The 26,507-nt window shown below is 30.5% G+C and overlaps 5 protein-coding genes across 10 annotated transcripts in view; 3 read left to right on the top strand and 2 right to left on the bottom strand.

The window, feature by feature from the left end:
* The window catches only part of LOC132739578 (TNFAIP3-interacting protein 1-like), a 39,257-nt gene extending 31,632 nt beyond the window's left edge, over positions 1-7,625 (top strand). For 5 of the 6 annotated variants that reach the window (XM_060727306.1, XM_060727308.1, XM_060727307.1 and 2 more), the window contains one exon: positions 69-7,625. The gene's annotated coding sequence lies outside the window, so the exon portion shown is untranslated. The remainder of the gene's footprint in view (positions 1-68) is intronic. The other variant, XR_009627028.1, reaches the window with a different exon arrangement.
* On the bottom strand, positions 7,626-10,643 carry LOC132739580 (derriere protein-like). The gene is made up of 3 exons (XM_060727311.1): positions 9,566-10,643; positions 9,067-9,181; positions 7,626-8,718 (listed from the first exon to the last, which is right to left on the bottom strand). Exons 1-3 carry the CDS (start codon positions 9,914-9,916, stop codon positions 7,925-7,927), a joined length of 1,260 nt encoding a protein of 419 aa, XP_060583294.1. The 5' UTR covers positions 9,917-10,643; the 3' UTR covers positions 7,626-7,924.
* A 2,431-nt stretch (positions 10,644-13,074) lies between these two features.
* On the bottom strand, positions 13,075-18,212 carry LOC132739577 (uncharacterized). Its single transcript, XM_060727305.1, has 4 exons — positions 17,870-18,212; positions 17,248-17,295; positions 16,501-16,611; positions 13,075-13,343 (listed from the first exon to the last, which is right to left on the bottom strand). Exons 1-4 carry the CDS (start codon positions 17,972-17,974, stop codon positions 13,230-13,232), a joined length of 378 nt encoding a protein of 125 aa, XP_060583288.1. The 5' UTR covers positions 17,975-18,212; the 3' UTR covers positions 13,075-13,229.
* On the top strand, positions 18,162-25,970 carry LOC132739576 (uncharacterized). The gene is made up of 6 exons (XM_060727304.1): positions 18,162-18,291; positions 19,768-19,815; positions 20,291-20,363; positions 21,074-21,099; positions 25,107-25,133; positions 25,326-25,970. The coding sequence occupies exons 1-6, from the start codon at positions 18,220-18,222 to the stop codon at positions 25,563-25,565; spliced, it is 486 nt and encodes a 161-aa protein (XP_060583287.1). The 5' UTR covers positions 18,162-18,219; the 3' UTR covers positions 25,566-25,970.
* On the top strand, positions 21,166-23,680 carry LOC132739575 (uncharacterized). Its single transcript, XM_060727303.1, has 4 exons — positions 21,166-21,783; positions 22,036-22,221; positions 22,395-22,496; positions 23,102-23,680. The coding sequence occupies exons 1-4, from the start codon at positions 21,729-21,731 to the stop codon at positions 23,479-23,481; spliced, it is 723 nt and encodes a 240-aa protein (XP_060583286.1). The 5' UTR covers positions 21,166-21,728; the 3' UTR covers positions 23,482-23,680.
* Positions 25,971-26,507: the final 537 nt, after the last annotated feature.

Here is a 26,507-nt window from a genome sequence, read left to right as displayed (position 1 = left end):
GAAATTATTATAACATTGTAGTAATGTACATCATGTGTAATGTCTGTTTTTTTTCTTTCTTTTGATAGATTATACAATGTCAACTGAATCCTACATCAGTCTTCAAGAGACACCGTGCATCCCTTCGGAAGCCAAGTGAATAGATAATCCTAAAAAGAACTTGCAGATGTGAAAATAAAATCAATAACATTTTGCAGAGAATTTTCTACATTAAAAAAATGGAGAAATATTTAAAGATACTACAAATGTTTCCATGGTGAAATGACGAACATTTCAAAATATTATAAGTATCTATTTACTTGGCTTCAAAACATTATCTTTTCGATGGAGGAAGATTAACAAAAAAATCTCCAGTGAAACTTTCTGAGGAGGTTAAATCGTTTTTCTTTCTCTTTGTTGTGGAGAGTAAAAGGTGGCAAGTGGAGTACAATAAACACCGGAGGAGTAAATGCTATTTCGGTGCATTTTCCAATGGTATGCAAATATGGATGGTGAAAAGGCCACATGGTGTGGAAGATGAAAACACCAAGAGGGGAAGTTGTGAGGGTTGGATGCAGTGGTTAAGACTTCCAAGAGGATTCTTTTAGAAAAAAAATATATGTACATTTTATAATCATAAATGTCCATTTATCATAGGATTTTGTTTTGATTGTATGTGTGTTGATTACACTTTATCATACTTTGTTTCAATTTTAGAAAATTTAAATTTTGTGATAATTTCAGTAGAAAAGTATACTGTTATTTTTTGTTTTTACATTATTCTTTGACATACCAATTGTAAAGGATTAAGGTTATATTTATGAAAGTATAAATATATCTATTATCTGGTATATCTATTGCCATTAACTAAAAGAGGACAATAATTCGTCTTCTAGATATTATGTAATGATTTTTTTTTCCAGTATTTATTTTTATTTAACTTATTGTTCAATATAATGTTTCAGACCTATTGAAACACAAGTATTTTTTTCTAAACTATGTTTATGTTTTGTTGAAAAACAGATGATTTATTTTGAAACATAGAGATGTTTTGTTGAAACACAGATTTATTTTGAAACATAGAGGTTTTTTGTTAAAACACATACTTTATTTCATAATGTTTTTCTGTTGAAACACAGATAAATTTTTGTTTGAAACATAGTGATGGTCTTTTGAAACAAAGTGATGGTCTTTTGAAACATAGTGATGTTTGATGTTTTGTTGAAACTGAGATTTCTTTTGAAACATAGTGATGTTCTGTTGAAACAAAGCTTTCTTTTGAAACATAGTGATGTTCTGTTGAAACAAAGCTTTCTTTTGAAACATAGTGATGTTCTGTTGAAACAAAGCTTTCTTTTGAAACATAGTAATGTTCTGTTGAAACAAAGCTTTCTTTTGAAACACATTGATGTTCTTTTGAAACAAAGCTTTCTTTTGTAAGATTGTGATGTTCTGTTGTAACATGGAGATATATCATTTACCTGAGATGTATTACATGTTTACATAATTCATGCATATTTGAACTATAGATTAGGACTGAGACAAGGAGCTTTTTCTACCCAAGTGTCATGTTCCCTTTGGTAAGAGATCAACGGCTAAAGATAAAATCTAAAAGAGAACAAAATTTTAACATAATTATAATAATAAAAAGAAAATGAGTCATTCTTACATTTACCTTTTGAAGTTCAAAGTAGCAAAATTATTTTGTTGCTTTTATTCATTTCATAGACAATTTTTTTGTACATAAAAGTTTGATGTACAAAAAAAATGGCATATATTTATCAGAATAAATTGGTATTTGGTAAAATTTATTTTTAATAAGATGATATTTTCTTAACCTAGCACTTCAGGGTAGTCAAGTGCTTGTCCCAGCCCTAGAATAGGCACAACTTAAAGTGTTGTGTCACATGGTCTGATATGACAAATTTGCCGTAACGGTTAAAATTTGCCGTAGTGACTACAAACTGGAGGTATTTCTCCCAGTTGTCTTTGGTCTATAGGGAAATTCCCAAGTTGAGTCTGCCAAGATGTATAACTATTATGATATCAGTTGATATGTAACTATTGTATTTGCAGTTGATATATAACTATTGTTTACAGTATGACTTTTGATTATAGTTAAAGCCCATATGAGGATAGTTTATGAGATGCAGCTTTACAGTGAAGATTTTATGGATAAACTTTAAGCACAGTCTTTTATGTATGGGAAACAGACTTTATGCTCAGAGTTAACATATATATGAACATACTTTAAGGACAATGGTTTTACTTATATGAAAACAAACATTAAGGACAGTGATAAACTTTTTAAGGACAGTGTTAAATAAGGACGAACTTTAAATTTATGTTCATAATATGATGATATTGAGTCGGTGCCCTATATCTTAGTGTGATATGCAACATAGATGTGACTAATTATTGAATTGATGCAGATAACAATCGTGGATTCTTCGTTCCATATCATAGGATCTGCAACAGAATCACACTAAGCCCCTGAACAATAAACATATACTAAATAAAGTACATGTTAATTACGAAATCAGCACAAACTCTTCAGTGATATAGAGGATGGAATTGGGAAAATTCAAAAGGGAATGAATAGTTGAGAAATATATGAGGCAAATCTTGATTCTATTATTATTCATCATTAACTTCTTTTTCAGGGTTCGTAGATTGTGACGTGAAAAAAATGCCGTTGTCTGGTGTAGTGGGATTCGTTTAAAATATAAATAAAAAAAAATGTATTTTGTAATAAATTGTATAAACATTATTATGTGAAAAATGGAGAGAGAAAAATAAGCAAAAAAAATCAGTCATCAAGTATTTAGTATTTTACCATCTATATAATTCTTTGTATAAATTTTGTTATAATTTTGTAACTTAAAATCAATGTTGAATTCTGTTTGAATGGAAGGAAAATTCAACATCTTGATGAAAGTAAAAACTATGAAACTTTTTATCAAATAACGTTTTTGTGGAGGAATAAGATCACTTTTTCCTGTGTTCCCCAACCATATTGTGAAGACAGGCATAATCCCATGTAAACCAAAGGGAAATATTTTTTATAGTGAATATGGGTGGAACTTTTGCATTAAAAGAAAAATAAAAAAACAGCAAACAAAATGCAATGGGAAGGTAAAGGAGTTTTAGCAATCTAAAAGTAAAGACCAGTTTTGTTAGTTTAGAGAATTATTTTACTTAGTAACATGGCATAATAACATTAGTTTTTGCAAAATGATTAATGACTGGCAGGAAAAAAATATTTGGAAAAAACAAATTGTTTTAATGTATACAGAAACTTTAATTGTTGTTTGAAATCTTAACACTTTCTGACTCAAAAATCAAGAATTTTATAGATTATATATTTTTTTTTATTTCTTTAAATATTTATTCACAATTTAATCTTACTATGAACCATAAAACTATTTTCAAGCTCTGACCTAGGCTGCAATGTGAAAGGCCTTACAAAAAGGACAACCAGTATATTGTACTTCTTTTTATAAAGATATTTTCTATGGACATGCAACTTCAATTAATAAACTGAGTAAAGTGATAAATCAGATTTCAAGCTAAGAAACTGTCATGTTTATGTATTGTCCGGAGAGCTCTTTTCAGAACAGAGCTTCATGTGTTACGAAAAAAGCGTTTCTTACCTAAAACTTATTTTATAAGTTTATTTGACTCTGACATGAAACATAAACCCTATGTGTATTTATCAACTTTATAAACAACTCTAACATGGACGTTATTTCTCGTGCGTCTACATCACTGTAATTCTATACCTTTGACTGCATATGTCCGGCATACACAGATAATGGTTTTGGATCACAGAGTATCAACACTCACTTTATTTTTCCCTACCTTTGACAAATGCAAATTATTAATTACATTTTTATTTGCACTTAATGTTTTAACTTTTTTTTCTCCCGCTAAAACACTCACTTTTAAAAACTGAGTGTTAAACACTCATTTTTAAAAACTGAGTGTTTTCTTGGTAGGAGATCAAGTTAAACCATCATCTATCTGTTTAGTGCTTAACTTTATCTCCAACTAAAACACTTGCTTCCGTACTTGTCAGTGTTTTAGCACCAACTAAAATGCTGGCTTTCTTATAGCAAGTGTTTTAGTTGGAGATAAAGTTAAAAACTCATCTATTAAATGTATAAATTGCCAATTATTTAGTTTTTAACTTTATCTCCAACTAAAACAATTGCTTCCGTACTTGTCAGTGTTTTAGCACCAACTAAAATGCTGGCTTTCTTATAGCAAGTGTTTTAGTTGGAGATAAAGTTAAAAACTCATCTATTGAATGTATAAATTGCCAATTATTTAGTTTTTAACTTTAGCTCCAACTAAATACTTGCTACTGTACTATCAGTGTTTTAGCACCAACTAAAATGCTGACTTCCTTGCAGCAAGTGTTTTAGTTGGAGATAAAGTTAAAAACTCATCTATAAAATGTATAAATTGCCAATTATTAAGTTTTTAACTTTATCTCCAACTAAAACAATTGCTTTCGTACTGTCAGTGTTTTAGCACCAACTAAAATGCTGACTTTCTTACAGCAAGTGTTTTAGTTGGAGATAAAGTTAAAAACTCATCTATTAAATGTGTAAATTGCCAACTATTTAATACTTAACTTTATCTCCAACTAAAACACTTGCTACTGTACTATCAGTGTTTTAGCACCAACTAAAATGCTGACTTTCTTACAGCAAGTGTTTTAGTTGGAGATAAAGTTAAAAACTCGTCTATTAAATGTATAAATTGCCAATTATTTAGTTTTTAACTTTATCTGCAACTGAAACACTGACTTTGCTACAGTGAGTGTTTTAGTTGGAGATAAAGTCAATTATCTCCAACTTAAACACTCACTTTCATACTTAGATTGTTTTAGCTCAAACTATAACACTTATTTCGTACAGCAAGTGTCTTAGTTTGAGATAAAGTTAAAATGGTCATCAGATTTGCATTTTATGTTTATCTGTTACTAAAAATAACATTCTTAAGGAAAGTTACAGTTTTAGTTATGGATTAAAACACTCATCCGCCTAGTGTTTAACTTTGATCTCCTCCAAGAAATACTCACTGAAGTAAGTATTTTTTGGTGGAGATCCAAGTTAAACACTGAGTGTTTTAATCCATATCTAAAAGTGTCAGTGCACATAGGTCATGTGTTTCGGGATGTTGTCAGATAAAACTTGAAAATAATTAATTAACCCCTTCCCTCCATAAAAAACAAAACAAAACCAAATGTAAGAAACTTTTTTTTCCAACTACATGAACATGTTCTGTTTGGAGTAATCCGGAAAATTTGATGTGACAGTTTTCTTTTCATGAGTTTTATTGGCTTTAGTGTCATGGTGGAATTTTGAGTATTTAAATATGATTTTTTTTTAAATGATTTTGAATAGCATAATTAATGCCTTTCCATTGCAGCCTACTTTTTTTTTCTTTTTTTTTTTTCGTCAAAGATACAAATTGTTTTCTAGAAGCAAAGATTTTCATTAAGAAAAGGAATCAAGATTTATTATATTGACACTAAAGGGACAACAATTTTCAGATTTTTATTAATTTTTCCTGTGTATTTTTTGTGGGGTATACAGTAGAGCTCTATATTGAGCATGAGTTTTTGAATTTTTTGTGAAGACAGTATAGATATAATATCTACATCAAAGTTGCTGTAATTATATATAATTTATATTATATGTAATTAATATCCTTTTGAAATTTTTTCATATCATAATTTTGATATAGGTAACATTTTAACTAAGTTTCATGTAAAGTATTCGGATACTTAAAGCGGTACATTTTGATCATATCTGGGTTATACAATGTTTATGAGGAAAAACCCCGATCACCTGATCACTGTAAAATGACTTATTGATCAAATAGTCACTAAACACTGAACTGCATTCAATACTTTTAGCACAAACAGCATGTAAAATAGCATCATTGATATAGGAGGGCCACTCAAAAACTCTTTTGAGGACATTTTAAAACCAAAACAGTTTTTGCTTTTTTAAAGGGGACTTTACCCCAAAGATGGGGAAACTCTAGGAAAGAGATATATACATGATGGTAAATTTTTGTGAGATACTTCAAGCAAACGGGAGGGGATTATTTGGAGGTTTGAGGTTTCACAGAACGGTTATTTTACCATGCCCAATGACTATATATTTTCTATAGGATAAAAAAAAAGATTTTCAAAGCAGACAACATAATTATTTTAGTAAGTGAATTTACTGAACTTTAAAAATGTTTGAAGGGATTTGGATATCTATATTTTTACGATTATGAGATAATCTTCAAAAGGGATATATCTATAAGTGATTTTATTTAGACAAGGAATTGAAAAGGTTTTGATTTGAATATTGTTTGAAAATGTTTTAACAAGTTACACGATGTTGTTGACGGTTTAAATTATTGATTCTTTTTTTTTGAAATTATAAATTTAATTATTTACAAAGGTGAAAAGTTTCATGTTTTTTAATCGTTTATTTTAATTTCATATATTTGAATAACTTTATAAGAATAAGTGTTAAGTTCTCTCGTTGAAATAGGTTACATAACTTCATGTAACATGTTTTTTGTATAGTTTTTTTTCCATTTGTAACTACATGTATATAGTAAGGAATTATTAACTCGCAACTTTGACAATTACCAGTACCAGTGATAATTTATGTTATATTGTAAGAATTTTGTGGAAATTCATGGTAGTAATTACCTCATGACAATCTGTGTATTTTAGTTATTAAGAAACATGTATAATTAGTGTTTAGAATGATAAATTCTTTTAATCAGTACTACTTGCTCCAAAATTCTTTAAAAACTGTTTGATGTATAATATATTATTGGAATAATACGGATGCGCTTGTTGTATTAAAATATAAAAAATGAACAACACTTTTATAGTTAAATTCTTCTTATGGAACCATATATCAGTGTTATTCCATCGGAATAGCAATATCAATAAAACGACTTATTTTAAGAATCAGACTCTCCGGTCTATATGTCATCGTTAAATGCACAGAATTGAAGGTAAAGTTTTATTTGTCAAAGTTGTGACTAATTAGTGGGGACGGATTTTATAGCCACTATGCTTTGTCTTTTTCATTGTCATATATATAGTGTTAAACAGTTTTGCAGTGTTTTAATATTGCTTTACTTTCTGCTAATTTATGCTAAACGGATTCATTAAAAATACGAATTAATCCTAATTTTGAAAAAGACATCATTTCAATTTAACTTTTTCTTCTCAATTAAATATCTTTTTCCAATTAAACATATTTTTCCCCAATTAAAGATTGTTGTTTTTCCAATTAAACATCTTTTCTCCCAATTAATCATTGTTGTTTTTCTAATTTAACACTTTTTTCAAATAAACGTCGTTTTTTTCCGTTGTACATATAATACAATACAATAAAAAAGACAGTTAACGATAATATTATTATTTTAATCATTTTATTTGATTTCTTTTTTTTTTTTCAGAAAAATTAACATTTACAAACATCTTATTGTTTTATTTTAATGTTACAATCTGTAACATAAATGAAGTTATGTACATTAGCACTATCGATAAAAATATACATGTATACACATCTTGTCACATCTCTCTACTTGAAATAAAGGTTTATGTTACAATTGTTACTTGTTACTATGTTGTGGAACCAACAAAAACAGAAAAAAACATCAGAACATTTCCAATTTACAGATTTTTTTCCATCATTTTTTTTGCAGAAAGCTGAAATGTTGACATTTTTGCAACTTTTTAAGTGTTATAAAAACTGCTTGAAAAAAATGTTCTGTTATTCCTGATTATAAAGAATCTATTTCCGAATTTGGCATAAATTATTGACTAGGTTCTTTTCGTATGATCATAAGATCTGTAAAAATATGGAGAAGTCACTATTTCATTTTTATAAATCTAAAAGTTTGCAAGCTATCACCGGCAGCCACATTCTGATACAATCATATCTTCATGGTGACGTACTACAATATCGTCATATTCAAAATATAACATACTTAAAGGGCGGAGTTTAGTTGGCACACAGCACGGTTCGGGCGCCGCACGGGGGCGCTTCATTTTCATAAGCGTCTGTAGCATCGCGTGGTTTGTTGGCGAGAACTCGTGACCTATAGGTGAAGGACACTGTCCGTAGCACACTTTCGCGTTATATGTCTTTGGATGAATTATCCATGGACCCCAACCAATAAGATCAAAGTCTACTTTAAAGTCATGCATTTTACACGGTTCCGCATCTCTGTCAGTCCATTTATTCTTTCTCCTCCGGCCTCGTTTTCGTTGTTGATCAGTTTTCGCAGAACGCTTGCTTCTATTGAGATCTTGATTGGCATTGTTTGTATTTTCATTCGATGTGTAACTTTTGTAAACAGATTTCATAAATCCATTATCGGATGAATAAATAACTAATATTGGTGCGTTTTCTGTGAGCGATGACTTTCGCTTTTTGGTCTTTTCGCGTAGAACAATGGAAAAGTTTCCATGGAAACGATTAATCTGTGCAATTATTTTCTTTGGAATGTATAAGAAACTTTTTCCTTTCGTTGATTTTATTTGAATTTTGTCCAGCGTCTTCTTGCCGCGTCTGACAAGCAGCACGAAACGTTGTCGTCTGCTTTTCTTCTTGTCGCTATGGAGACGTATTTCAGCCATAGCTACATGCTCGTGCACTGGCAAAGCTGGTATATTGAATATCACGTGTTCTTTTTTGTATTCTGAAATAAAAACAAAAGCTTAATAAATAAATTATGTAAAATTAAGCTGGGTTATCAAATACATGTACTACATATTTTTATAGAAATCTTAATGTAAATCTAACTAAAAAAAAAACCAACAAAAAATCCTCAAAACCAATAACATTGTTCAACTTCTTTGTAACAGAAACGAGTTTTTTTATTGTTATCGAAATCACTTGCAAATCGATTATTTGAAAATTTCACCAATTTTTCCGTATTTTAAGCAAATTAAGCTCTGCATTTACAACTCTTTTCTCTAAATTATTGCTATTTACATCCTTATAAAAATACACTTTATATATTAATAAGAAATTAAACAGAACTTACTTTTTCCTGTAAAACTTCTGACTGTATCGGAGAACTGAATAGCGTCCCTCGTCCAGTCGTCCGTGTGTCCGACCGCTTTATCTAACCCTTCACCGTCTAATAAATGCTCAAAAACCTGTTGGTAAAAGGAAACATTTTTTAAAAAAACGTCGAAAACCATTTGAGATAAATAAAAATAGAACTTTCTCCCAGAAAGTGTACGTTAAGTTCGCGCTTGTGGAAGAGATGTAGATTACTTATGCTGTACATATGGCAGAAGTCGTCTGATGATAATTTAGTGTGCTTCCGTGTTAAAGGAAACACCAGTGTACCTACATAGACTAAGCATATTTACATATTCGAGAATCTTGGTACAACCACCGATCATCTGATAGCTTGCAGGAAAACTTGACGCCGCACAAATGATAATCCAAAATAAGAAAGGAACAAATTACCCATTGAAAAATAAGTAAAAAGATTTCAAAGATGATGTGAAAGAAAACAATTTTTTTAAACATACCTTTAACATGAATCCAATGGACGGTTTTGTGAAGTCAGTCCGAACCCCTCCATTCTGAATTAAGTGTGTGTAGACCTCATCTCTTTTAATGTCCTTGACCTCGTTCTGTTTAATGTCGTCTGCTTGAAGCTGAAGCGCGCCATTTCGCACAAGATCCAACAACAATGATCCTTCTTTATCGGCAGTGTCACTGTTTCTTATTTCATTAACATTTGATATACTCTCCGCAGAATTTCCAATATAATCAGAAAAAGTTATTGGTAAAATATTTCTTTCCATTGTAGCAACTACAGGCGTTGTGCAAAAAGTTTGCACCATTAACAGTCCAAATATTGCACACTTCATTGCCATTGATAGTTCTAAATTGGTAAATAATTACAGAAGAAGTAAAAAAAATCACAAACACTTGAATTTATTACGGTGATGTATCGGTTTCATTCCAACAATGAAATTTATCCCTATGTTACTGTGCGCCACTATCAGAAGCACAATTTATGAATCTAAATCCGAAGATTTAGTGGGATTTAAACTTTCTCTTTAAATCGCAGTGTTATCACTTTAACTAATTCGATTTTTGAGATGTCGCCCACAAAATTTAAGAGTGTTTTCTTTCCTATTTAGAGCTGTATTAATAGCGTCATATGACCCTGAGAACAAAAATCTTTATCAAAACTAAGATGATAAAAATCTGGAGTTCTCGGCGCTGATATTTTAAACGAATTAATTTTTCAGATAAGAAATTCTTACTTATATACTGTATATTTCCTCGAAAGATGATATTTAAAGCGGATAAAATAGATCTGAACTCGATGTCTCGAGACATGGGCGCCGTGTTTTATGGGTAATCGGATTAAAGACTTTAAGAAACAAGATTATCGTTGTTTTCTTTTAATTGTAATTAAGAATCTTTATAGGTGATTTGTATATGACACTTTGTTACTTTACGTGTTATAATTGTCATTAATGTACTACGCGACATGGTTTATTTATATTTTAATATATATCCATGTTGTCGCCGTCATATATTTGATGTCGGATCCTGTTAGATCTTGAATCCCGTACTTTTATCCAGAGATGAGTTTGGAATTTAAAAAAAATCACGATAGAAACTATGCATGAACACTTATTTAAAACAAATTCCATCCGTACGGATTCGAAACATTCCTTTTTTATCCAAGTTATAAGCTTTGATCAAAATTATTAAGTTTCCAACATGTTCAATTCAACTTTATGCACATAGAAGCTTGTCCATGATGTTTAAAACAACATTTTCAGACAATACTTATACTTAAAATATGATTTTTTTTATTATTTTAAAAAGCAATTAATCTTTTTCTAGCACGTATATTTCGTGTTTCAGAAAACTTATTGGAAAATTCACGTGGCTTACTCTAAATTACTTCTATTTCACACGGTACTAGGTATAAATAATTATCTTTTTTGCATTGCGACACACTGCTTAATGTTGTTTGTTAAGTATTTTAATAGCTTGGCTAGATATAATGGTTTTAATTCATAAATAGTTTTTTTTTAAATATTTATAAATATTAGAGATATTTCAAAGTTACTTTAAACGGAGATGCCTGCGTGAAAAATGCTTTTAGAGAGTACCATTCCCCGAACAGTCAGAACAATTATGGATAATTGTTTAAATTATTATCTTACATACACATGTATACTTATGTATGTGTCTTTCTTTTTGCTTATATTCAGTGTAAAAAGAGCGGTCTATAGTCGTGGGTTTTCCAAATTAAGGATCGTGATATAAAGCAAGGGCAAACCATATGTATGTTTGTTCACAAAAGGATATAAAGAATGTACAGTAATATTAAATTATATTAGGAAATGAGAAATATAAGAAATTAACATATTTTCATTATAAAAATGTTTTAAAGACAACTTTTCTTCAAATCTTATTTCTCAATTATACTATCCGAAATGTTGTTACATCCAATCACCTATCTGAATGGTCTAATTTAGCGCCGTCAACCAATCAACTCTCCGATAACAAAATAACGGCGAGTAAAGATTATTTCTATTAATCGAGAGCAGTGCTAATCTATATATGAGATGTCGCATTTTTATAATGCTTTGTGACAAAATAAAAATACTCAAACGTGACCCAGACGTTAGTTTATCGTTATACTTTTTATCAATAATTCATCAAAGTTCAAAAGAAAAAAAACTTGAAACTTGAAATTACTCAAAACTATACATTTTCAGGTCTTGTATCACTGTATCCTGGGTTCCAGTCTGTCGATTTTTAATGTGCTTCTGTTCGGCAAATCTACAAATATGATACATGTACCGAGTACGAAATAGCGCGTATGGGTTTGAATAATTAAGCAAGATATATCAACACTGCCAGGGGAGCGTTTCACTAACGTACTTGGGTTATCGTAACTCAAGTGTGGACGTAACTTTTTGAATTCCAGTCTTAGTGAATGTAACATGGGATATGAATTCGGAACGTTTTGGACCATTTTCTTGGTGTTTTTTTTTAAGTAAAACATTTTCGTAGTTGAGCAGTTGTATCCCAGACAAGAGAGATTGTAAAGAAAAGCGCTGTCTTGGAGTATGTTATTATTTATTTAAGATTCTTTTTCCTCTGTTAATATAAATATCCTTGTACTGACATAACAAAATGATGTCATTCTTGTGTAATCTCTCTGACAAGGCTGTCTTATCCACTTACTTTCCCTACAAAGGACTACAATATATGTATATCAGTTTCTTTAAATCCCTGATCCGTCCATCTAATCTTCACCGAGGATTTAGTATTCAAACAAATGAACGACAAAGTATTCTGTAATCGCATAGTTCACATTTATTTTTCAAGACCATGACACGAATGGCAAAGTTTAAGTGTTAAAATTTCCATTATAAACTTAATGTTCTCAAATTTTGACGGAAGTCTTAGAGAAATTAACAGCGTCGTCAGCATCGACATGCCCTGCACAACATACTATTGTTATAACGTATGCGCCTTGTTATATTTTTGTATTGTATTTTGTCATTCGGGCACTGTCATGGTTATATAGTGACTTTCAACCTTTTCTGATGTATTTGTGCGGACCAAGGGATATTAGGTGTCCATCAGTGAAATATTTCAGGCACGAGCCGGCACTTGAGCAAAAGAAACAATTTTTCTCATGTCTAATGTCTGTTGTCATGTAATTGTGACCATTGACCAAATAAAAGAATTTTGTTGTTGTTGTTGTTGTTGCTAACTCGGTAGAGTCCTCACATTGAAGACTCCCATGCGGATTTCTGACCCACAGCGGTGCGGGGTCTAGCCTTATTAGGAATATATAGATCTTATTGAAAAAATCGTAAGATTGTACTTCAAAATATTCTTTTTTATCGAGGCAGTAGAAACATATCAGTTTCATTTTATTACAAAAATAAATACATAAGGGTTTTGAATCTAGCCGAGTTTGGAATACAAAACACAAACCTGTACTTTACAGTTATACTAGTCTGCTTACGCAATCAACAAAATAAGTCAATTTTTGATAAAATTCTATTTTATTGCATTAATAAATAAATATAAATATATATTAAATCAATATATAACGAAACAAGACAAGGCGGTATAAAGAATATTACTTTTGCTGCTATCTAAAACTCAATATTTGGTAATTTTAAGGGTTCGTGCTTCATTTCATTTGTATAGCAAAATGTCCGTAAATATCGACTCCAGAATGACAACGCCGCCGACGAAATATAAAAACCATATTTTTCCTCTGTCAAGATGATCTCGTCGGATGAATAAAACCTGTGAATGATAAAACACCAAATTAATGAATATTACGGATAAATCTTACAAAAACGATGGTAGGAATATTCAAAATAAAATTGCTATATCATCATATAACCTTAAAATGCCATACTTTCCATTTTTGACTAGTTATCGTACATTGAAAAGTTCAGACAAAAAACACCACCAATATGAAACGGCTATATCATTTTTCAAAGGAAGTTCCCTAAATAGACCAAAATTGTGCTAAAAAAGTACACATGTCAAGCATTATGTAATCACATTTTTCGACAGAGATTTATCATGTTTATCAAAGATATAAAATATACACCTTTACATTTAGTTTGATTTTTATTACAGGTGCAGTGTATCTCCTTGTTATCAAATACAAAGTTTTTACTTCCATGCTGTTTGATCTTTTTTATCTTTATTTCGATCACTATATATGGACTAAATGTATTTTGCCTTCTTTACTTTGGTCTGGGGCATAATATATTACATTATATTTATGTCCCAGCTTTAGTTGACAAACAGTCATATCCTATAAATCAGTACGTCTTTTCCTTTCGCTCGTCAGGACAATATTTCATGTATTTATTTATCATGTAATTTCACGAGTCCCCGTTACTCGAAGCGAAGGTTTCAGTTGTAAATTAGTGTAAAACTATAAAGTAAGGCTGATATTTGAGTAGAGATATTAATAACATAAAAACAAATCCGAAGAAAAAATGCATTCTGGTGACAAATATGCCACGTCGGGCGCCGACTTAATAGCAATCAAAGTCTATCCGAAATTCTGGCTTAGACGGGATTATTGTTACTGCAGACACCATTTTTATTTTCCAACAATTCCCTGTAATCGTCACGTGATTGTCTTTGATTGGTTCACACTAAGCCAGCGCCGAAAATTTGAAGTAACTGCAATAATCGGTAATGATTAACCGAAAAGGTGCAATAATCAGTAATTATAACAGCAGATTTGTTTGCAATTGCTTTGATTGAAATGTGACGCAGTTGTAATTAAGCATTTTAGGGCTGAAAAAGATCATGTTTCAGTGCAATTATCCGTTAATCCAAGTCATAATACGCTTACTCTCCTTATAATTATAAAAAAAATATTCTTTTAGATTAACAGAATACAATAGACTCATCGCTATTCGTCTGTGAACACAATGTATAATAATAATAATGATGATGATGATGATGATGATGATGATGTTGATGATGATGAGAATGAGAATGAGAATGAGAATGATAATGATAATGATAGTAATTATAATGAAACAGAAATATAAATTCACTTATAAGCAACTCGTATTTCAGACTTCACACTATATAAAAGGGGTTTAAAATGAACAAAGATTTGCACAATTCTTGAAAATTTGTTTGCAGACAGTTTTTGTATACAAAATAGAATAAGATTAAAACATTAACATGAATCAGCTTAAAGTTCCATCTAGTATCTTTTTTCTTTTTTTTCAAGAATATTAAACACGTTAGTTACAGAATAAATTTAAAAGGAATTGAGGCAGTCGGCGACGGGCGGCGTAGCTTTTGATTAGCTATATTGTTAGATCTAATTTATTTTGTTTCTAGAAGAATATTAGTTTTAAGTAACATGAAAGACTGAATTAATTATGATTAAATCTATACTTGTAAGCGACATTGAAATAGAAGTAAAGATTAAGTTTAATCTATGAGGAAAACAAATATGCAAATTTATAGATTCGTTAACCGACTTATTCAAAATGTAAAATATGACCGTCAACACACTATTCATCTAAATATATATTTTTTATGGAATGCATATGTTTTTGTTGTTGTTAAAAAACAACTCACCCCCCCCCCAAAAAAAAAAAAAAAAATGAAAATTATAATAAAAAATAATAATAATATTAATAATAATAATAATAATAATAATATTAATAAAATCTGATGGAGTGAAAAACTGTTTACTATTTTTCCATACACTATTCTATTCACTGGATACAATTTAAATCAATGTCAAAAAGAAAGAAGATATTATTCTGTAAAGACAGATATGCAACGAGTTATGGAAGATATTTCACTGATTTAGCCAATTCCATTCAACGAGTTATGAAAATTATTTATTTCACTGATCTAATCAATTCCATCCAATCAGAATCTTGTAAAATTTATTACGCAATTAACCATAAATCAACCCACTAGAATCGAATATGAGCCGTGTCACGACAAAACCAACATAATGGGTTTGCGACCAGCATGGATCCAGACCAGCCTGCGCATCCGCGCAGTCTGATCAGGATCCATGCTGTTCGCTTACCAACCCTATTACAAATAGAGAAACTGATAGCGAACAGCATGGATCCTGATCAGACTGCGCGGCTGCGCAGGCTGGTCTGGATCCATGCTGGCCGCAAACGCACTATGTTGGTTTTGTCATGACATGGCTCATATGATTATCCTCTATCATCAATTAGATTGCCAGACTGCAAACCAGACTGTAAACTGTTGGTAGACCTGTTTCAACGAAATTCCTTAAAGGCCCATTAAGCCTCAAAAATGAGAATATTTTTACTTTTCAAAAGTTTTTTTATGTTTTGGTGTCCGGTTAAAGTTTACACACAATTATTCATAAACATTCTTTGCTTCTGTTACTTTTTGCCAACTAGTACAATCAAAGTGACTAATTATTTTGTATGGAAGTCAAAATACTACTTTGTTTACATTATGCTACTATTATGACAAATACTTCCAAAAAGTATTTTCTTCAGTAGGATAGTATCTAACATACTCTGAAACCATTATCTAAATGTTAAGAAATTCTTGTTTTCCCTTTCTGAAGAAAGAGTTTTTATATGTTTCTAAGGCATGGCATAATGTGCATTTAAAGAAATATATATTTTATCTATTATTACTAAAACAATTATTATTAATACTATTTTAAGGAATATGTACTATCGGATAGGCACATTATTTTATGAATTTGAGTTATTGAATAAGCTGTCCAAGCTATATCAATATGCGTGTCCAACTTGTACCTTTACTTTCGACGTGTCACATATAAGAAGGAGCCACAGCTTCTTTCCAAGGCTAGTAAGATTTTAAGCATCTCTTAATATTGACAAATCTATGTTTCTTCTTTTATCTGATACACGTAAATGCTATAATATAATATTGATAATTTTCTTACTAGAATAATTTCCACGGCAACGAATCCGATGAGACTCAGGCCCAGCATGAAATATATTGCACCATAGGAACCGTTCTTTACCCCTTGTACTATACTTAATATTATACAAATCTGAAAAAAGAAACAGTAAAAAATAAATAAATAAATAAATAAATATATAATAATAATAATAATAATAATAATAATAATAATAATAATAATAATAATAATAATAATAATAAAAAAAAAACAACAACAAAAAAAAACAACAACAATGACACGTCTTATCAAAAATAAATGAAGAATACTATGATTTTGTTACAAATCAAATATACATTGTACTTCACTAGTGAAATTATTGTGTACTATAACATTTGTGATGTGACTGTTGGAACGCAGCTAGTCTATCCATAAGCTTAACTATTCCAACTGAATATTGTAGATAGAAAACGTGAGTTCGAATCCCGCTGCTCCGTCTGTTTAACATTTAAAGTCTTTTTAACATTTATTCAATGCAATATCAGTCGAAATTTCGGGATTTTAGAATCACTGGCATGCACGCTCCTTCAAAGGCATATATTATAAATAGACACTAATATAATGACCTTTTATTCATCCAGCACGTAAGAGCACAGTATATTCCATAATGCTAGGCTTTTTTCTATAAATTTAACGAAGAAATTTGTTTTTCCCCCCAGTTCAACGAAGCTTCTATCCTGCATTAATAGGAAGTAATTGTAATGCACAAATTAATTTATTCAAACTTACCAGCACTGCAATGGCTACCAAAGCGACAAACACTACTTGGGAACGTCTCTGTAAACAAATTAATCCACAAGTTAGATTTGATGAATGTGATTATTTTGCACCGATAGCATGAATGATTTATGTAAATACTGTTACATGGCTATCACTAAATTATTATGATCACATAAATGATAACGAAAACTTCTGTTGTACATTAAATGTAAACACTGAAATCAATTCATAACTAACTGTCTATTAAACAAATGATATTATCCTAAATGTTTCGAGGGGTTAGTTTAAACGTTTTTATTTTAGTTTGATAATGAAGCGTGAAACTTGTTTGAAGTAGTCTATATTCCACTTCATAGAACCAACCAGTAACCGTGCCATATGAAAAAACATTGTCGTCATCTCAGTAGGGCTCGAATCCACGATCCCTGGGTTGAGGGGTACTCCATACCTACTAGACCACTCATCTTCCAGCAGCAACAGCAGCATATTACACTATTTTACTAACCCACATTATTACTTTATTGATTTGAACATAACGTTCAGAATATAGGTCAAAATACGAAAACACTGACGGTAACAAATGCTGGACTCGCACCCATGACCCCGGGTAAAAGTATGTAAGCTTACTTACCGCTGTTGGTGTTTGTGTACTGTCATGATATAATACTTGATCAGGTATACTCGAAGCTGGGGCTACTTCCGGTCTCTTCGGTGCCAACGCATCCTTTTCCGACATAATGAACTATTTAAAAAAAATTCTTTTAAACTTTCACTTTAAATCATTTATCCAATCTTTTAAATAACGTTAGTATTTACTTGTGTCAACAAAACGAGTCCGACATATTGAAACACCAGTCACTTTAATATTAAGCAATTCGATTGGTCAACTATTTCTTTATCGTCCAATCAAATGTTTTCTTTCAATTTATATCACATGATGCTGACTTAACAGAATCACGTGACTGATGCAGACGAACAAAAATGGCGTCAAAAGATTCGAAAGTGACCGGATTAGACAATAATGCGATTTATTATGAAGTTTCTCCAACAATTGTAAGTAATATATTGCTCTTATTGATACCGAACAAAGTTTTAAATGAATAAACATTTTAATGTTATTCTAATTTTATCTCCACCCTAACCCTATCTCCATTTTAAGCGATATTAAAATTTAGATATTCGGTATTAAACATGTATGAAATTTTGGTTTATCTATCAAAGTAAACATGTATGCCTAAACAAATACGGCAGTGATTAAAATCACAGTGTCATGTAGTTTTTTATTACTCATATATACATTTAACTTCCCTATTCATTCGTAAATACACTGAACAAAACTTATAGACCCCAACCGAATGATTTTACAACTTTAAATACATTTAAGCTCAAAAATTATATGTGAGATTAATATAATTTGTCTTAAATACTCGTGCAAAATTTCATAAATTTACAAAATAACTTAATACTTGATTATACATGACACCTGAAACTATATATATATATAACTGATAACTAATATCCGGCATTGGGCTTTGCAAATATGAATTTTCGGCCAATTTCTATAAAAATATATACCTCCTTAGGTATACAAAGACAAAAATATGCTTTGTTCCTTAAAACATTTTGTTATGTCTTCGATAAAACACCTTTTATTAATAACATGATTTAGGATATAATGTTTAACCTAGATGTAATAGTGTTAAATATAATTAGACATTAATGAAATTTCTAAAGTGTAATCGGGTTAAAATGTTTTTAAAACCTCACATGTAATCTTTTAAATGGGGGTCTTTCAAATTTATTCTATTTCAAAGACCCTGCTTAAAGGTATATTTCAACGATTCTCAAATTATGCTGTGGGAGTATATAAATTTTGTTCAGTGTATATTTTGTTGATTCAGCAAACCGTGTAACGTTCAATCATATGATGATGTTATTTATTTTCACTTTGACTTACTTTATCATATTATGTATGTTATGATACATTATACACTGCGCAGTTTCAATTTGTAGGTTAACATTTTAAACTAAAATATTGGAAGGTTTCTTATCTGCATATTTTCAACTATCATTATTTGTAACATCTGAATTGCACATGATTTGAAATATGGTTTAATCACACACCGAAGTTAAAAGTGTATGTCGGATGGGTCACAAAGAGTAAGAAAGATAGGTTAATTGTTGCATGCAAAGGGAAGTCGAATTTTACGCAGAACACATTGGATCCATTGTGAAAAAAATATGGTCGAAATAACAGCCAAAATGTTAATAACATGGAACCTGTTATATGGCTACACATGCGACAGGGAGCGAAAATTCTTATTCCTGCCCTTGCTTTTGGGCTTCATTCTGAGATTTGTAACCTTGTGTTTTATTTTGTTTACATCAACCCATTATCCAAAATACAACGCATAATTACGTGGAATGTTAAACGTTATGTGAAATATATGATTTCCCATTTACCAACGAAAATTTAGTAAGATAAATTCGTTCTAATAACCCTTTACGTTGAAACTTCGTTTGTTTCAGATTTGTATAATGCGGTTGTACAATTGTCTGGCATTGCTTATGGTACTGGTAAGTAAAATAATTACTCATTCCTTTTTTTTTGCCTGCAGGTGTCAGTGCTAAAGAGAAAAGGGGGAACCGTACGATTCACCCGGTTTAGAGTGGGTAGTGATAAAAGAGGATAAAAGAGGATACAGGGGGATTTTAGAGGTTTCCTTGTACCGACTTATGTACTGTTTCATATGACACACTTCACAGATATGTCGTCTTTGGGATTTAAATAACGTAATATGTAATATCATCTTCTGTATGGGTCGATTACTGAATTTGAAACAGAAATGAATGCTGAAACTTGCAGTCTATCATTCAATTGATTTTCCACTGGAATTTTATTCGATGACCTTGCTCTAAGTAATCATTTTCTACGTATAATGCAATATAAGCTTTGGTAAATTTTAATGCCATTCCGTCATTTGATTGGTTTAAAAAGTTATTCAATTACAGTAGCCATTTAAATCATGGGTGTCCATTTCTTGATTTTCAGATAGCTTTCATTATTTGTCTTGTGAAAGGACACGATAGTGATTCCAACTACCTCCTAGCGTGTAACCTCGTGCGTAAGTACATATTTATTTTCATATATTAACAAGCCTTTGAGACATACTTCTGATAAATTGTTTGTTTAGAGGGGCCGAATCCGGGCTTGATTTTTTGAAGAATTCCAAATCATGGAGTATTCGGTTTACCGAGTATAACTGTTTTACTTGTTTTGTGTACTTTTGAAAATTTGAAAATTGTTTTAAGTGTTGATCTATTAAATGAAAAGTTTTTTTTCTATTTAGATTTATTCATCTATCTTTGATAATTGAGTGGCAGTTGTTTTTGTATAATACTGTTTTTTATATCGTGTTATACTTTATAAAGTTTTTTATTATATACTTATAAATGAAATATTGAGAAATATTGGGGAAATAAAATGCGTATATTCATTTTCCGTATTTTCACCGTATAAAAATAATTTTCACTGCAGTGAACCATATTTTCCGTATTTTCATTGGTGTCTTTCTTCTAAATTCAGTCAATATACAAAAGTTAAGGGAAAAACTTTCAAACTGTAATGTGAAAAGAGAGAAAAAAAATAACAACAGAAAATTCAGGTTTTTGCTATCAATACTGGAATTATTTTCATCTTGTAGTATTAAAATTATCAAATTTCAGTCGTGGCTACCGCCACTCATGAAATGAATATTTATTTTCATACCACTCGATGAAAATAAATCCTGTATTTATAGAAAAAAAACTTGAATAACCTCTATATATTTTTCAGTAAGTGGACTTATTGCCATAGTAGTTGTAAGTATCTTTCTCTTTATTTATTTGTACAAATAATGATGTTGATAATGATGATGGTGATGATGATTATGATTATTATTGTAATGATGCTGCTGCTGTTGATAAGAATAAGAAAGTCGAGAGACATTCGTTTCAAACATTTTCTTCTGAAAAGGATAAAGATGATAATGTTGTTGTTGTTGTTGAATTGATGACGATGCTGTTGTTGTTGATGATGGTGATGGTGGCGGTGATGGTTTTTGTACGAAATGTTTATGATAACCTTTGTGATCATTCCGATAAATTTAGTCATATAACACGAAAGTATTTTAACAAATGAAAAACGCTGCATACATCAGTCCAAAATTCTTTTTTCTTGTTTCTTTCTTATTAGTTTTTGTTTTGAAGATTAAAAAAATAATGAAAATTGTAAGTTTTAGACGAATAATAATGTCCAATGCAACACAGTTCAAAATTTCGTCGCGAAATAAACGTCGTGGTAATTTGTGCACATATTTCGATGACGTCATATGACGTTGACGTTAAGATAACGTCATCTCATAGCAACCGCACCATAGAGCAAAGCTTGAAAGACGCATTCTTTTACGAAGAAGAAAATTTTACATTTACAACGAACACAACAAGAAATAATGAGTAGAATTAGACTGGCAAATGAAGACAAACATCAGACAAATAGTTCAACAGGTTTGAGAATATTTTTATGATTTTTCACTCGTAACAAACTAATTTCTTATTTGAATTGCTTATTCTTGAATGTTACTGAATTGCTCCGACTTTACAGATGTGCTGAAAATAGTTTTTGATGCATATTATTTTGTGACAACGTTTCAAGTTATCCATTTTATGCTAAAAAGGAATAACTTAGTAATACAAAACTATTTGAGAAATCTAGATCTACTGTCTTTCTTTTTACTAATTTCTTCTGTAAAATTTCAGATAAAACTTTGAACTACGCAGAGGTTTTGAAACCAATACCTGTGGAATTAGAAACCTCACCTATTGGTTCCCTGTCTTCTTCAAGTTTAGGGACACAACACGATTCACGTGACATACTTGACATACAGAAGATTGCAGACGACATAGCCGATGCTAAAAGAGATAGAATTTCGAGATATATTGATGGTAATCAACTGTTGTGTTTTTAAATATTTTAATGTAATCATTTTTTTAAAGAAAGTCCATGTTAGAAGTTCAGTAGGTTAAAGGTTAACTCTGTTCAGTGATTCTGGTAAATATTAGGTAACAAATTAGACATCAAAGTGCCTAAATAATGTGTAATTTTTATTAAATTACAGAAGCTGAGAGGAGACAGTATATTCCACTTGTAGAAGCTGACTTTGAGGCCATCAGAGAGACAGATAGACTTCTTGAACAAGCCTACGACTTGTATTTTACACGTAAATATAATTTCTCTCATATAATAATCATGATGATGAGGCTGATGATGATTATGATAATAATTTAATAATAATAATAATAATAATAATAATAATAATAATAATAATAATAATAATAATATATTGATAATAATAATAATAATAATAATAATTGTAATAATAATAAACAATTGCGGATATAGAATTCAAAGTTTTACGTTCACCGAAATTTCATGTCTATTTTCTTATGAAGACGTATTAAAGAATGTGTTGTCTTGAATTTCTTTTAAAAATACATACCAAAACTAAAATAAAGATAAAGCTCTTCCTATCTCTTTGGCTTTTAATATGTTAAGTTGCATTTTAAAAACTTGCAATGACAAAAGATATTAAAAAGTTGAAATGGGATTTATGAAAAGATTGAAACTGAAAATGTAAAATATTCACATTAGACGTTGTATCTTTTAATCCGGATAATTACATGTACTAATAAAATATAAATTAAGCATGACATAAAGTCATGAAAAACGACATTTTTCTGTTTCATTGTAAACCCTTTATTGCTGTAGTATTCGTGCATTGTACAATAATATAAATCCTTAAAAATAATTTCAATTTATTTTTAGCCGGCTTGAGCAAGGACCGCAGATTAAAAAGAAGGACGAAGGCCATGATTGCCCGCCTAGAGAGCAAGCCACATTTTTACTGCCCATACGAACGTGAAGAATCAACCGAAATCCATGTCACTCGTTGGTTAAATGCCTACACTGCAAACCCAGAAGAAGAGTTATTTGGCTTCACCTCTAGAGATCCATATGAGCCGAAAAGAGTTGTTCCCGAGGTTGCACCAAGAGCCGTTATCAGTGATACTAACGTGGTCCTTGGAAAACGCAAGAGAGCAAGAGATGATGAGCAAGATTTAGTCGGCGTGAGCATGAGCAGTTCTGACTCAAGGTTGTTTTGTGAGCATGGAAATAGGCCAAAGAAAGTCAGAAAATCTCGATAAATGTTTTTTTTTATTGCGCATTATTTTTTTTTTCATTTATCGATAATCATGTTTAAAAACGAAATCATTTTTAAATATCTCAATAAAATGAGATTTAACTGCAAATATGAGTTGTTATCAATGGTATCAGTAGATATACATGTAGTGTCTATTTATGGTTCTATCTATACCATCAATTGATAGAGAAAACAATGACGAGGACGAAGATGCATACCACAAAAAAAATCCAGTCAAACTCGAGAAAAATGTACTAAGATTATAGGATAAGTAAAACTAATCAAGATTCGGATAATATATACCATGTTTTTGCCGATTAATGACTAATTTTGTGTATTTATCACCATATTCCTACTGCGTGACTAACACAGTAAGGGTTATTTTGCATACTTTGATCACTTTTAGGTAATAAGCATTGATTATAAATGTCGTCAACAATGTGTAAATTACTTTCATTGTTCATTCCACACTTTTGTACTTTTAAAAAACATTTTCAAAATTTTCATGAAAATTAGCATAAATTTTTAGGCATGCACCTTTGAGAATGACATTGATACATAGGGCATTATACGTATATACAAGCATATTTCATGAAATGAAAGTCACCGGAAGCGGACTAAAGGGCAGGTCAAACAAGGATCAAACTTACTTCATTTATTAGACTGAAATCTTTTGACCTAAAATCTAAAACCCCATATGGCAGATATAATAATAATAATAATAATAATAATAATAATAATAATAATAATAATAATAATAATAACAATAACAATAACAATTAATAATAATAATAATAATACGATGATGATGATATACAATTGTTAAAACAAATAACATATCTTAATTTTAAATGTGGCTTTCTGAACATTGTATAAAAAAACTAAAAGAAATAAAAAAACAACACCCAAAAAACAACATCATCAAACAACAATAACAGCAACAACCATTCCATTGAGACATCATACAACAAACAATTTGTTTGATGCATACATGATACATGCATACCGAATTGTGTAAAACGATTGTCCTCGTATTAAACAGTGTTTATAAACAAAACAAGAGGGCGTTAACCAAATTATAATAATTTCGAACTACGCGTCGTCAATACATATATTTTCGTCTGTTTCACTCATTCCCGGACACACACTATAGTAACTGACATCTATTTTTATTTGGACACAATAATTTGTTATTTTGATGGTATTTTTCTATGATATTTCCCGGACATAAAGCAATTCGCAACTTCCGTAGATAAACAAAGAGTTGTGACGAAGAACATAGTTTTGAATTTCTTAATACCGATAGGCCAAAGATAATGAAGAAATAGACTCAAAAACTAGTTGAACGTTAATTTTTGTGCTTTTCTTTATATAGATTTGAGTGAAAAGCGTTACAACACCTTATAATTTTGGGAAGTAGGATAATTTATCTGGGAAAATGAAATGAGCGAATGATCTGAAATTTTGAACACAAGTTATAAGTCTAGGCCTACATCAAATAGAACATTAATCCCGAAACACTATCTCCTAGAAAAATTTGTCTCCTAGTCAAAAACATTAGTGGAGTCCCTTTAATCGCACTATAGTTATTTTTTCTAAATTGCTAATTCAAATCTTTGTATTTTACAGAACTGGTGGTACAGGCGGCATGAATTGGTCAGTTTGTTTTATTTTATCCAAGTTTAATGTATTTGACTAGATATTTACATATTAACAAGTAATTCCAATGCATAAACTATGGCCGTCTTGTTTTACATAAAAAATTGTATGCTTAAAATACACTTCCGGTTGGTTTTTAGGTACATGTACTGGAATATTTTCTGAAAAAATGTCTTTATTTTATTTCAGCCGGCTGACAAATATTGGTATATCTTCTTACTATCATCTGTTATCATATTTCAAACCATTACGACGGATATATATGTATTTCACGTTTTACCGACTGCAGCTCCGACACAACATCCGCCGATAACCTTGACTACAAAACCATATACAGGAACTACGGTGACGTGGGTTACTATAAATAGTTCAACAATAACGCCACCGCCATCAGCGTTCCCGTTTCAACTTATGCCGCCCACAAATTGAAGACATTTTATCAAATTTATTGTTATTCATGTCATATTCATGGAAACATAGTACAAACATCAAATATATATAATCTAATGCTATAGAAGAAGAGGATTTTTATCATGTGAATATCAAATGCTTTATTAGAGATAGTAAAACACGTTTATGCAGTGGTACCCATGTTGTGACAAAGTTCTACGCAAAACGCATCAGGGTAGCAATATGTCCTTATAAACTGTTCTTCAACTGGATGAATAGAAACTGATTGTTTAAAAAAAAAAGTGAAATATCAAAATGCTATAATGTATGATGTTATATATGTGTATGTGCGTATATTGAAAATTAATTATTTATAAATGATTGTATTATTCGAATCGGTGCATGTTTTTGTTGGAAATTAAAACAAATTTGTTTTTAGTAAAATGTTTGTCATTATATAGCTAACAAATTAATGTTAAAAATTGAAGTTTAGGTTGGTTTACACAGAAATTATTTTACTTTGATTGTGCAGGAAGCTATAAGCTTCTATATACACTTTCGAATCAACCAGTACTGAGCAATGAGTGTAAGTTTCTTGATCAAAGAAACAACGGCTTGCTCATATATATTTAGTTATGCTCGGCAGAGGCTCGTTAAACAAAAGTTTGTGTAGCGCCCTTTAATAGTTTCATATCAGCCATTGTTACAAACCTGTGTTAATGCAAAAAAAATTTGCACATTACCATGAAACAAGCATGGATATATTTTAAGTAAAATAAAGTACAGGGACCCAACACAGTGTTGGGATTGTGCAAAAAAGTAAGTCTGGACTGTAAATCGATAAAACAAATTCAAAGGAACAACTTACCGCCGGAAATGGCTTTTTAAAATGTTTAATTACATCTGTAAACAACTAATTTCTGAAAGTGAAATCAGCATCCATTGGCTATCTGGGGACAGATTTGAAACGGATTAATTCAT

The sequence above is a fragment of the Ruditapes philippinarum genome, unplaced genomic scaffold (assembly GCF_026571515.1).
Source record: "Ruditapes philippinarum isolate M1 unplaced genomic scaffold, ASM2657151v2 ctg4533_1_1_1_1, whole genome shotgun sequence".
NCBI classification, from domain to species: domain Eukaryota; kingdom Metazoa; phylum Mollusca; class Bivalvia; order Venerida; family Veneridae; genus Ruditapes; species Ruditapes philippinarum.
Note: the sequence above shows the minus strand (reverse complement) of the source record. Positions and strands in the feature narration are given on the sequence as shown.